The following is a 14754-nucleotide window of genomic DNA, read 5'->3' as shown; positions in this document are numbered from 1 at the left end:
CTAGGAAAGCCTACAGCTGCAAGATTTTAAGCCAATTTTTCAGTTCACTGAAAACGAGAGAAAGTAAGTGAATTTGGTACGGGCCAAGAGAAAGTATTGCCAACCCTTAAACACACCTGGCTGACCAGCCAAACAAACCGGTAGCATTGCAGGAGGAGAATGTAAATTGCATGAAAATTAGAGAAAGGGTTCAACTATGTAGGACAGTCAGGAATGTAAGAGTTTGGCCTAGAAATACGCTTCCTGGCTTAGAAATACAGTCAGTACTCAGTTGCCCTTGGGTTTCTGTTTAACAGCACACAAATATTGAGACATCAAAGCAATTCTTATGCAGGAGGATACCATAACTCAGTGCTAACACTGGGACTCCAATGTATTTTTTTGGTTAGAGATGGCCAGCTCTATTCACTGATGCTAGATTTTAGCTGGCAAAATTTGATAGACATGAGCTGTGTCCAGTACATTTACATCATGATCTTACTACTACTTTATATCACTGTACTGCTGCTTTATGTTATCCTTTTTTCTTTCTTTAACCACAACATCACTTAGACCCTCACTTTTAATAGTGGAGATTTAATTATAAAAACATCTCCCTCTAACATCTGGACAAGAATAAATATGACCCCTGAAAATAAGCTGCCTATCTACTTTTTGTCAGCATATGTACCACCACAACAAAGGTGTGCTGCTCATGCTGAATAATATTATTCTCAGACCAAATCTTTTTTATTTTTAGAACTGTAAATACTGTAAATCTAGATATAATTTTTTTTTCCCAATGTATTGTTTTATTGAAACATCTCCAATCATTTTGGCAAAGACTTGTACATTTTTGGCAAAATAAACTTGTAGATGAAGCCCCATGTTAATTTCAACATAAATGCTGTGGCCACATTTTACAATAGGGTACTGCAGAATGTTCATTTTGGTCACCTTCTTAATGAGTTAGATTCCAGGAAGAAAACTATGAAAGGTGATAAAAAGAGAGTTTATGTTAATATGTTTTAAAAAAAAAAACAAAAAGAAAAGTAAAGAGGATAAAGGAAAAAGATATTTTCTGCAGCATTCCCTGGTCTCCAATGGCATGAAGGACCATGCATAGAGTGAAATATGGTCTTCTAAATCTGTGCCTGTAAAAGAGGGAAGAAGCTCATTCACTGCTATTGTAACAATCACTGTCTTCCGTGGATATTCTGTGCAGCAGTTTGAAGCATTTGTAATTCTTTGGGCTAGACAACATTTTGTTCCATAACCACAATGGTGTCCCATCGTATTTGCTGAGCAAGTTAAAGTAGAACATGAATAATTTTCACTGGTCAAAAGACAAAAGTAATTAAAATAAAAAAGACTGAAGTAGCACTGTTCTGCAAGTAATTTTTATGCATCAGGCTCTAAGCTTTCTAAAATTAATTAATGCTTAAATGAAAGTTGTCTGTATTATCTGACTTACAAATTTAGTTGTTCTAATACCCAGCTACCCTGGCTTTCAATTAAGACTCAAAGAGCCAAAAAGTGATGAGAAAGAACATCATAAATGATTTATGGATGTCCTACTTTTGTGTATGGTACATTTATTATTCTACTTAATGTATCCATATGGTTTTCTAATTCATTCATTACTGAAAGCTTCACATGACAGTTATTTCATTAAAGGTTATATCCATTTTCAGTCAGTTTCTAGGAAGCACATTTAAAAACAAAGACTACAATTGAATTTTTGATTTAGTGTATGGAATTCAAAGTATCTATCTATTTAATTACTGTCCCATTACCCATTTCTAGACAGATCAGTTGTTGACTTTTTCCCCCCCCCCAGATAAACCATCAATTGCTTTCTTGCTATTTCATGATCTGAGTGGTCTTTTAAATTCATAGTTAATGTTACCTTATTATTCCAATTCCAGTCAAGAATCTCTGATTCCAACCACTAAACTACAAGAACTACTCCAAAAGCAATGCCCCCTACTTTATTATACTGGCTCTTGACATCAGAGGCAGATGTTGGTGGTACAGCAGTAGAGGTTGAACCTTCCCACCAATATTCCATTACATGAATAGGAGGCATTACTTTCAGAGTGACCTATGTATGTATACAGTATGTAAAAAACATGTTCCCGTAGCTAATAATCACCTTCCATCCTCCCAGACCAGCCATCCTCTAAGAGAGCACTTCTGCCAGAGCTGATCTAGAAATCCTTCGTATGGTTTTTGTCTTAGTAGGCTATGGACAAAGGGGACAAAAGGGAGAGGTTTTTAACTACTGTTGCTAGTTTAAACAGTCGAAGAAAAGGAGTATTTTTTTTAATTTTCAGGTTAATTTCTATTGCCTATATATGCTTCCAATTTGGGCTAATTTGGCAGAGCCACAGCATCCTGCTGCACCAGTCTAGAGAATGTCTATTTGGGATATGGGATTTATGGGATCTCTGTTTCAGGCTTATTTTTCAGCATCACCTTAAGACAACAAAGATCATTTTGATAGTGTTAGCTTTATTTTGCCCACAGAATGAAAATACTTTAAAAGAACAGAAAAGTATTTAATGTCATTCTTCCTAGCCCCAAACATCTGCATTTTAATACTCCTCTATTATAAAACTGCATGGTACGGTACCAGAAATGAAACTGTTATCATTTTTTTAATAAGAAATTGAAATATTGCATTTGTTTATAAGTATTACCCTCCAGAACTTTGATCTTAATTAGACAATACGTTATGTGATGCTTGAAGAAAGAATATCAACAGTTTGGCTAAATAATGCAGAAGGATATAATTGTTGCCAGAATATCACATGATTATAAGCAAAGTGGTCTTCATTTATTTGTGTTTTCAAAAAATCCCCAATGTTACTAGTACAGTTATTACCAGAAAAAAATATAACCTCTTATTCTGAAGCCATCTATAGGTAAAGGGACAAAAAAAAAAAAAAAACAACCCCAAATTAGCCTTAATCAATGATATGGTGTAAATCAAGTCAAACTGACCTTAGCATACTGTAAATACAAAAAATCCTGACTATATTACCATTGATTTCTATACTGCAGCTTGTTACACAATGACAATTCCCAAAGAGAATGAGTATCCTCAGCCAGATCTGTACAAAGCAGACATTCCATTTTTATTCTCCAACAACTAATACAGGCTGAAATTTAAGTCTGTTTCAATTCATGTTTAAATAAGCATAGATGTAACAGAAGCTGTCAACCACTTTCCTACAGTATTCATCATGATTATATTAGCAGTTGTATTAGATGTATACCCACAACACTTTTCATAACACTTCTCCCATAGATTCAATTCAAAGCACCCCATCCACTCAATGTATTTTCCACCATTTTACTGTGCTGCACAGCCAAATAAGAATTAGCTTCATTACAGAATGTCAGTCATGACTGACCTTCAAAGGCAGGTCAGCAAAACATTACTTAAATGCTTTAGCAACAACAGTGACAGACAAAGACTTTGTACCACTTTGCTTACCTCCCTGGGTAATCCCCCTTTCCATGGCAGTTTTGATACTGGAGGGACTGAAAAACCATCACTCAGCTGACAGTTATCTGATGATTTTCAAATTCCAATATCCTCCTAGTCTGTGCACTTCATTTCAGAATTCAATATATTTTTCGTCAAAGAGATGCTGAAGGACAGCAGTATTTGATCTGTGTGTTTTTTTTAGGAGTGTGTTCAAAAGAACATCTTCAGCTCCTAAAACCGTTTCTCTGATTCAGTACATGACCAGGTTTTAATCATATAATATATTCACGTAGTGATGATAAAAAATGCATATATTTTTAGAAAGCTGGTTTTGAAAGGCTTAACATTTAAGAGGTTACACACAAAACCGCATTATGAAGGATCTATTGAGGAACTTTTGAGAAGCTGTCACTTTCCTTAACAACATCAGAAGTGAAGAACCAAAAGGATCACTCCAGAGGCTGAATTGCCAGATCCAACAAAACACTGACTGAGAAGGAAACACATGCTTCTTGCTGTCTTTTTATCTGAGTGCCCTTTATCTGCCTTTTAAATGTTACTGGAGGGAAATCTGGCTCTCCACAAAGATAGTTCTCCAAGGGCTCTGACAGAATTTTAAAATAAATAAATAAATAAATAAATGTAAAAAGTGTGCTTCTTCAGCCTGTAGTCCTAAACACATCAACACAATACACAGATCTATTGCAGTGAGTTGCCAAAATATTTATTCGTTAATGGGTGGATCTCATGATCCTAGCAAAGTCATTTGGTTCATGTCCAAATTTGCATATCAGGCCCCTGTGAATCCAGTGATGGCAGCTGGAATGTTGTGTGCCAGGAAACTCTTCCTTTCCTTAGCCACATTTAGGCAGTAACTCAACATATTTAGGCAGTTAGCTCATCATGAAAGGAAAACAGAACACAGAAGACAGAGCACAGCAATCTCCCAGATTGCTGACATACAAGCCTGTCCAGACTGCTGGGCAGAACGAAGTCAGTATATTTCCAGTCACGAAGGGGTGCATGACCAACTCAGAAGCTGAAAGGCTGCAACACCCAAAGTGCAGCCACTGCATTGTCATAAAGGACCCAAACAATGGGCATGGAAGGAAAATCCACTGCAGTGTAAATCTTTGTGTCTTTTCTCCTGGAAGTCAGTACAGCATGGTACAGAAATTGCTCAGAAGAGTATTTCAAACATAGAAATAAATGGGACCATGTAATAAGGAGGCAGCAGGGGACTGTTTGCTTTTATTTTTTTTTAACCTCTATTTCAAGGACTAAATAAAAACACATACAAAAAATTGTATTGGATCAGCCTAAGATCAACACAACTTTGAATTTTCAGTCAGCTTTTTTTTGTTTGATTTCTTTTAAGTCAAAGAAATGTGATCGTGAAACAAGGGCTATCCTGTACCCCTTTGTTCAGGAACGACTCAGGTTCAGTTCTCCCCTTATGCTCTTTAAAGCAAGGCTTTGAGCCAGGCCTTTCAAATCTGAGCATTCAGACTTTTTCTCATATCTAAGTTCCCCCACATTTTTGAGACATTTTGGAAATGCTTAAACAAAGGCGAGGATCTTTGATTTGGCTGCAACTGCTGCTGAATTCAATCCAATTTCATGAAAAATCTCTGTTTTGCCAAAAAGGATTTTATCAATTCAAAAGTTTTCCTGGAGGAAAAAAATTTGAAAAAAAAAAAAAAAAGAAAAAAAAGAAAAACATAGGCAGATCCCTTTTTCCTACACAGGAATCTACTTAATAGCTGAGACTGGCCGATCACAGTAACATGAAGCTGAAAGAAGTATCAACAGTTGATACCTTATCTTTTTCCTACAGATGAACTATGCAATATTAACTGCTAAGGAAGATATAACATTGAGTTTAAAAACATAAAACATGCCTGCTTCTAAAATCCACTTTTCATTTAAACTGTGCAGCTCACAAAGAAAATGAAATGACTTCAAGAAACATTTTCCCTTCACTGAAAAATGATGGGAAAGGAAAACCTTGTGATCAAAGAGGCTCTGAGTGATTTATGAAAGACATGACTAGCTTTTGTTCAAGTTTAGCATCTCACTGTATGATACAGAAAATAACCCTGAAGTTGCCAGCAGTAAGTTAATCAATTAAAGCACTGAGTTGCTGAATATTCCACTAACATTCCATTAACATTTTGCCAGCTGGATGACAAAAAAAAAATGCCTTAAGGAAGCTTTAGTGCAAGTTACAACATAATGCAATCTTTCCTGTTTTCCACAAAGATGACAGCAAACACAATACCACGATAATGGTTCAGCATGCAATTATCCCTGCTGAAGTGCACAGAAGGAAGCAGAAAGCAAATGAGGCCAACTAATGCAAACTCTCTAGACTTCCTTGTGCAAACAAAATCCAGAATGACAGAGCTGCAGGCTACTAGGGCTATTTGAAAGGGTTGCTGCAGATATGTTGAGCCTAGTGTAATTACTTAAGAAAAGACTAAGATAACAGCGTCCATTCATCTTTAATTAGAAGGTGGATTTAGTTCAGAAGCCAGATACTGTGAAGATCTGGTCATGGTGTAAAGGGACACAACAACAACTATATAACTAAGGGTACTGACTGACATTACTCACTGTTGTAATGTGCGGCTAATTTTAAGAGGTTGTTAACAATTCAGCACTGTAATTATAATAAGATCTTAAAACTTCACTGTTGATCAGCACAGCATTTGTCTTCTGTTGTTTCAAGTATCAGACAAATATAGGACCTGGAAACATGAAGCACCATTTGATAAGATTTGAAGATCTTACTCTGCAGAGAGCTCCTTTGAGAACTTACTGCAGATACACAATCTTTTACTCGTGTTTCCTCTGCCTGGCCCAATGCCAATCTCCATCTTGGGCTGGCTATAACAGGCCTCAGGGGCAAAAAGTGACATTTGACTTTCTTGTTATGCTCTATAAACTGCTAGCTTGGCTGCTTGTCCTAGTACTGGTTGACCTGATAGTTTAAGGACTACTTGATCTAGTGACTGATAACAAATTTATGCCTTACTCTTACCCCATTTTGTAGCTTATTATCGCTTCAAGAGTGTTTTGACTACTTCTTCATAGGGCCTTCAAAGGAGTGAATTTAGGGTATTTGTACTGAAGGAGAGGAGTAGGGCATATCGCGCCCTGAGTCACAGCACCAAGCTGCCCATGATCTCTTTCTGCACCAGAAGGTGTGCAGACATAATGGCCTTAAGTTGCACCAGGGGAGGTTTAGGTTGAATATTAAGAAAAGATTATTTTCAGAAAGAGTGGTGAGGCATTGGAACAGGCTGCCCAGGGAGGTGGTGGAGTCACTGTCCCTGGAGGTGTTCAAGAAAGTGGAGATGTGGCACTGAGGGACATGGTTTAGTTGGTATGGTGATGATGGGTTGATGGTTGGACTAGATGATCTTAGCATTTTTTTCCAACCTTAATGATTCTATGATTCTAAAGTAAATTCCTTTTGGAGTTTGACAATCAAGACTGAGAACCTATGTTCACACACAAAGCAGCTCTTCAGTCGCTTACTGAATATGATAATATATGAATTATGATAATATAGTATAGCTAGTATAATTGCATGTAAGTGCAGAGAGAACTATACATACACATAGATATGTCATCTATCCCAGTGAAAATAAGAACACTGCCATACTGTTGATGTTGATAAAATCAACATTTTTAATGACTTCCTAACTAACTGTTGTTAGTTGGTCACACAGCATAGCGTGTCACACAACACATGATGGAAGGCAGACAGTTCGTGAGCAACAGTAACACAACAGTTGCTTTCAGAAACTGTTCCATAGGAAGAACATTCTCAGGCATCGCTTACTCCTCCCTTGTGCCCCAAACTCCCCAAATTAAGATTTACTTATGGTTTGTAGTCTTCTAAAAAACATAAAAATGTACCTACAGGATAAATAGTTTGGGGCTAAAAATGACTGGAAGGACTGAATGACCCCATTTTTTTAATCTAATTCTCCTACAGTTTTTCTTCTACATTCCAATAAAGCCAGTGATAAGAAAAAAGGACATTTTATGATCTGGTTCCCTTTGACCAATCTTCAAAGTAGCAAGATTTGCATCAACAGTAAGTTGAAGGAGGACAGAGCAAGATATTCAATTTGTTACTGGAGAAACAAGGATGGGACAGGCAATGTTGAAGCCATAAACTGACAAAAGTACAAATAATTTGAAAAAAATAGATAATTCCAGAAGGAAAAGATGTGGAGAATAATGAAATAAAATATAGAAACAAATAAGGTAGCTGAGTTCCTCGTCTTTAATGACAGACTTGATGCATCAGGAAACAGGGAACAGACGGAGGAATAAACGTATACATGTAAAGCTGTGTCAGTAAGGAAGCAAGAGCTTATTTGGGTGTCCACAGTATGACTACCAGGTGTGGTTTCTGACCAATACCAACTTCCTATTCATGCAGAAATTGGTTAGAATAGTGCTAGACAGATTAACAGGCTACCAGTAGGCTAGCTGATATGTGGATTTATACTTACATTCATGTGCTTTATTCTTCTTCTGAATCCCATCTCAGCACCTGAAACACTTTCATGTTTTCAGTTTGTTTGAAGGTTCAAACACTGAGGATAAAATAGATCTAATTGTATGGCAAAGCTGCAGCTATGAGAAATTCAGCTTTACATGGAAAGACATGGAAATGGAAAGAGAAGCACTGCATCTGAGAAACTATATCCAGTATTAGCACAACACAATTAGACAACTGTGTGTCTGAGAGAGACTTTGGACAGACTAAACTACACCAGATTACAAGTGATTTCAGGACTAGCCTTTTTTTTTTTTTTTTTTTTTTTTTTTTTTTAATGTTTACTGTATATACACGTAGGTCATTGTGAAAGTAATGCCTCCCATTCGTTTCCAATGTAATGGAATATTGGTGGGAAGGTTCAGCCTCTACTGCTATACCACTGACCTATGTCTCTGCCATCATGGGACAGTGTAATACAGTACGAGGCATTACTTTTGGAGCATTCCTCATTTTAATGTATATTTAGTCATTTTTTTAAAAAAAGTTTACTGAAAGCAGCAACATTTTTAATAATAATAAATATATTAATTATTTTAATAAATAAAAATAATAACATATACATATTTCATATCATATACAATTCATATACATATTTCTGATCTCTGTGTAATGTCTTGACCTTTGTGGTGCTCATATTCAGTACTGGAAAGACATGAAATAAACACAAACCCTTTCGGAGAATTTGTTCATTTCACTGCAAACTCTCTAACGTGCACCAAACAAAACCCACAAAAATATAAAATCTTAAGTTTTACCAAGCAGTAAAGTAATGTCTTATATTAATCACATGATTTTTAGATGAGTGGTCTCATGTATTCCTGAAAGTCAGCTAAACAGAACATGTGGCTACACACAAAGACACTGATAAAATGGCCAAAATGCTTCCAAGAGATCTCAGTTGTCCTCACTTTCTCAACAGAAATTGGGCACCAAAGGGGAAAAAAAAAAAAAAAAAGAGGAAAATAATAAGAACGTGGTATTGGGTATTGTGACAGAAAGCTCCCAGCTATAGAACACTTATTCCCATAAAATAAATCCCTCTTCCTCCTTCCAGCAAACAAGCGCTACAATTTTCCCAGGTTCAGCAATATTAGTTCTTAAAATGCTTTCTTAACTGGTACAATCACAAAACATCAATTTTCAACACAACACGGCAGAATTGTTGGCTGCACAGCACTCTTCCGTGCATTGGCAACATTTTGCTTGTCAGATGGCCTGCTCCTTAGCACAAAACATAACCTTGTAATTGTTGTGCATTAGTCATCCATTCACTCTACCTTTCCAGCTCCATCATGGAGAAAATGGACCTCAAGTCACTGAAATTAGATTGAATTCCTTTTCTTCCCCTTCGCAGAGCTGCAACAGCACTGATTTATTTAAAAAAATAATTCCCCTTGCAGGCTTTCATACTAAATCACAGTGTGCACTAGTCATGTAACTGGATTACAGGAAGCATTAACACCAGCAATTGCCCTTTCAAGTTGAGCAACCAACAACATTGCTACAGGCTGGAACAAGAACAGGTCAGCCAGGGCTAAACAACAAATGTTGCCACTTGCCCTACATAATAAAAACAAAAAGCAGCAACAAGCAGCAAGTGCTCATTCAAAACATGCATGCTTTCGAAACAAAACAGACTCCCTTAGCAACAGAAATAAGATCACAATCTACTTAACGTGAAATTTGTGAGAGAGAAGCCAAACGTCCAAGCGCAGAGACTTGGAAAAGCAGGGCTGTACTTGGATGATGGCAACCACCCTGCTGTGGGACAGCTGCCCTTCGGAGGAAGACACCTTCAACATTTTTTATTGTGCAATTACTGAGCTACCCAGGTTGCTCTGTGCTTTAAAACATATGCTCCCCAAAAGCTTTTTCTTACAGGATGGCATTTAAACTCAACTAAAAACACAGTCCTTGAACACACCTAGAGATAGTTCAAGATCCCAGCAATGAACAGCTTTCACGTTACAATCAGATCACGTTGTTACTTTTCCCCTTAAAGCACATATGGTTGTCAGACAGAGCAGAATGCTTCAGAGCAGGAGCTCCATCCTACAAATAAAGTAGCAATGCTTGGGATTGAGGTTGCTTAATGAGAACTTAATGTAGATTTAATAGAACTTTTTTCTTTTAAATGTGACTGCCAATTGAGAATCTGCCTTATTTTGGTTTCGATGCAGGCATAGAGCCAGTCAGCTAGAACCAGGGCAGCCCCAGAATATTTTGTAAGATTTTTGCATTTAAAGTTGAGGACTGTGAGTCTCCAAAAACACGCAAAGCTCTGCTAAAATAACCATTCATGTAACAGTGTCATTTAATGAAAAAAAAAACCAAACATGAAACAAGAGGTAATATATATTCTGAATTCTTTGTCCTTGTTGGGTTTTGTCTTCACAGGAGGTGAAACAATGCTTGCTGTAGGAAAAGAGGGCAGGGTGCTTCACTTTGGAGCTGGCGTTGCTGGCTGTGACAAGGTTTTTTGGCATGTCCTCCAGATCAGTATCATACAGCTTTGGTGTGGGAAGCTGACATGACCCCATTGAAGCAAGTCTGTCAGTGCCTCATTTTGCTCTGAAATGCACTGCAGTAGCATACTTCAATACAGCTGAGCCTATTCCTGATTATGATAGCCACTTACCTCAAATTAGGGGATCTTGTTCATGGGGGATGCAAATAAGCCCAAAACATGACTTTCTGAGGCCAGATCGAGCTGTGAAATAAACATTCAAAGTAGAGCCAAGCTCTCATCATTGTTGCTCAGTGCCAGAACAAGAGGCAATGGTCATAAGTAGAACAGTAGATTCCTTCTAAACAACAGACAGCACTTCTGCGCTGTGCAGTGACAGAGAGCTGGCACAGGCTGCCCAGAGGCTGGAGAGTCTCCTCCCTGGTGATGATCACAAGCCACCAGGATGTGGCCCAGGGCACCCTGCTCTAGTGGCCCTGTTGGGCAGGGGTTGAGCAGATGGGCCAAGAGGGCCCTGCCAACCTAAGCCACTCTGTGATACTGTGAAAATAAATAGTATTTTTTTACTATTAGCTAGCACTTACTGCACTCCAATAATCTCAGCATGTTGTACAGAAAGCTACTCTTTGTGTTCATGAAGGCAGATCTCCAGAAGTACCAACAACAAATGGAACTGTGTCAATTTTGAAAGACTTCCTGTGCTAACATCTCCCAGCACTGCACAGCCTGTCTTCTTTCCTTGTTTGCAAAGGCCATTCTTTTTTAATCTAGCATCTTTTGAGAAGAGCAATTTACAGAATTAGGCAAATAGCTGCTGACTGTAATTAGTCACATTGTTTCAGTTTAATCTTCATTAGTTAACTGTAATGAGTGAGTGAGCCATTATGAATAGTAGTTGTTCCCTTAGAAGAAGAAGGATAAGCCCAAGCCTGATGCTCTTCAGTGCAATCAGACAGGGCTAGCCATGCACCAGGATGAGGCAGAGCAGTGCCAGTGCAGAATGTATGCAGAATGTGCTACCTCTCCACAGAGGACAGTTCCACTGATACTGTCCTGCTCCTGGCATGAAGAATGAAGATGCAGCCATGTGGCATCAGTGGATGGTTCCACTGGCATGACCTCCAATACAGGAAGGGCTGCTGCCATCACCTTTCTAAAAATGGGCAAGATCACACAGGTAACTGAACAAGAAGGGTCCCAGACCATACCCCCCCAGAAGGAACATATGTGCCTTATACCAACAAAAACAGTCTTAATTTTTGCAATAAATAGACTTCCTCTCAAACAACTTGTAAGCATAATGGTGGGTATGCTAGAAAAACAGAAGTGAATGAAACCTTTTTTTCTGCCTTTTAGAATCTCCCTGCCTCTGTAGAACTCTTCCCAAGAGCATTTTCTTATGACCTACGCAGAATAAATTTAAAAACCACGCAGTGAAAGCAGGGAAAATACCAATCAAGAGGATTAAAGGAATCTGAGGGAAAGGTAAGTTCAGATAGACTATATTCTACATTGGTTCATCAGATTTCTTGTTGATCACAGTGAGGTCATACAAATGCAAGTTCTACTAAAGTAAAGAATGTCAAGATGTATGGTAATTAGTAATATGTAGATGATCACCCAGGATGAAGAATATGGACTTTGGATGCACAGCTTTAAAATCTGTGCCTATATCTGTCTATAAGCACATTTATTCACACAACATTTCCAGAAACCTAAAAAAGGCACTTACCACAACAATCACATTCGTCGCAGGAATGGGAAGGTTTTCCACTTCCAAGTCTTGACCTGTCATAGCTAACAGATTGAGGGATGGGTCGTAGGCAGGTCTGGGGAACGTTGACTTAACAACTATTGCAGGGTGCAGCTTGTTTATTTTGGTATGGGAAGAAGAATGGAAATGTTGTTTGGAATTCTTATGACTATCTGTATCCAGACTTTTTTCCAGACTCTGCACATGGTGATAAATGAACACAGGTTTCCCACTCTTTCGCTGATGAATTGTCAAGAAGTGGTCACTGTCTCCAGAAAAGCATCCTGAGAAAAGAAAAGAATAAGTTCAGAAGGTCTCTCTTGGGTATTCTGTAGGTGATTCAGGAAATCTGATAAGATCTTTGGGTTCTACGAGATTTGGAAAGATAATTTAAGGAATACATGAATTTCTTTGTATGCAATTTCTACAGCAGTACACTAATAACACCACAGAGTCTACTAAGTATGTTAAATGTATTACATTCTTAAATTTATTCTCAAATGTTATTTTTTTCTGGTCAAGGCTCCATTTCACAAACAATATGCAGGAGAACATCTGCTGAGTCAAGTCCAACCTCTGTGCTGTTGAAGACTTCAGTATCGAAACACGTGCTGTCCACTTTCTAATACATTTAATCATCTAGTAATAACAAATGTTGGAATTGCTGCAATCATCTTTTGTACACGCGGATTGAGGAAAAAAAATATGCAAAACTAGATACAAAAACCAGACTTTAACATGTAAGAAAGTGAGAAGAAAAGTACAGCTAAGATACCTGGCTCCAGAAACATAATTTTGCATTACCTGGTCAGCTGCCAATAACTGTAGAAACTCCTAAACTCCATGAGCATCTCAGCTATAGCTGACTTTGCAGTCTCCATGGCAGAAGATATTTACCACCTCATCACTAGGCAACAGCATACAGAGCATATATTCATCTTCGTTACTTCTGCATTTATGTAATGGAAGGAGGCTGTCACTCACCAAACCTTCCATGCTGCTGCCATCAGATATTCCTGTAACTACACTAGGAAGCTGCTACAAAACACATAAATGCTCACCACCCTGACCCTTGAGGCTGTGCTACTGATCAGAATAAAAAAAAGCAACTAAGATTCAGTAGGCAAAAGGAAGACCAAGGGAATAACCATGGGTCTTTGCACACTTAGCTGAGACATAAAAGGAGAGCGCTAGGAATCTTATGCCACAGGTGTGTGGTTTCTTCATTTTGTACTAAGTAGGGGAAACTACTTGAAGAGTACTTGAAGCAGAGACCTGTGCTCCTCTTACCACAGATGCTGGTCAGACTAGGGGATTTTACTGTCCCTTGTGCCAACTCTTGCCATGACACATCCTATAGCCAAGCATTGCCCAGCCAGCCAACAGAGCTCCTGGCTCTCTGCATAGGATATAGAGGTACGTGTACGTAGTCACATCTTGCATACAAAGAATTCCTTCAGATTACATGCTTTAAATTTAAATTAAATTGGGCATTAATAAAACAAAAAGCTTTCTTTTGATAGTTGAAGTACTTCCTAATGATGCCGTTTTCTAAAACAAATCAGAACTAAAATGTTATTTTATTTTTTATTTTTTGTGGGTGAAGCCTGGTGAATCTTTAGTTCCCTTACAAAGAACACAACAGCTAAAGGAGCCCAGATGAGCTGCTAGTCTGGAAGACAAGCTGTCCCTCTGAGCAGAAAAATAGTCAAGGATTGGCTTCTTTAGAGACAGAAAGTAACTAAAGCTGGATTAGTCACCTCCTGGATGAGAGCTTTAAGAAACACACTGCAGTGCAAAAGGAACTTTCTGTTCCAAGAGAAGTGATCCCTGTTCTGCTCATCTTGGAATTTCCTACCTAGAAGCTGTTGGAGTTAGCAGGAATGTTGAATTGACGCTCTGATATTTACTTAATATAAATAAATAAATAAACATCACTTTAATTCCCTTAATGAGCTGTGAAGAACAGCTCCAAACCAACTTTGTATTTCAATTCAGGTTGAACAAGAAATCATTTTGTTCTATTTAGACTGATTTTTGCCTCTGATTTTTTTTTGCTTCTGTAAGCAAATCAAAACAATCAGCCATTTTCACAGCTCTACCCGGTGGCCTTAGGAGATTTCAGTGTAGGTAATTACATTCTGTTGACCTAATTTCCTCATGAAATTTGAGTTAGGAAAATCAAGGACAATTTCTTATCTGTGCTATAGTATTGCTATGCGCCATTGGGAACTGCATTCTCTGCCAAAGTATGTCCATGTCAGTAGGCAGTGCAGCAATTCATAACATACATGAGCAGAAAATCAATAGAAGAAGACAGAACACAGAATCACACATTCTGCAGTGCACTTCCCAAAGTAAGGCAAAATGCTAAACCCAAGGACATTCTTTTAAATAGTAAATACAAACACTGGAAATTTCTAGATGACCACTGAGGTCACATATGTACAGCTGTTGTCAAGTTGTATTGGGAAGAT

The 14754-nt window shown here is 38.0% G+C and overlaps 1 protein-coding gene across 1 annotated transcript in view; it reads right to left on the bottom strand.

Moving 5' to 3' along the window:
• PTPRR (protein tyrosine phosphatase receptor type R) overlaps window positions 1–14754 on the bottom strand; it is a gene marked incomplete at both ends in the record, with an annotated part of 144341 nt that overhangs the window by 119342 nt on the left and 10245 nt on the right. The window contains 1 exon segment of the mRNA XM_079546006.1: window positions 12257–12561. Within this exon segment, the coding sequence (XP_079402132.1) occupies window positions 12257–12561 (305 nt within the window).

This window comes from Tetrao urogallus (assembly GCF_951394365.1).
Source record: "Tetrao urogallus genome assembly, chromosome: 1".
Lineage (NCBI taxonomy): Eukaryota > Metazoa > Chordata > Aves > Galliformes > Phasianidae > Tetrao > Tetrao urogallus.
Note: the sequence above shows the minus strand (reverse complement) of the source record. Positions and strands in the feature narration are given on the sequence as shown.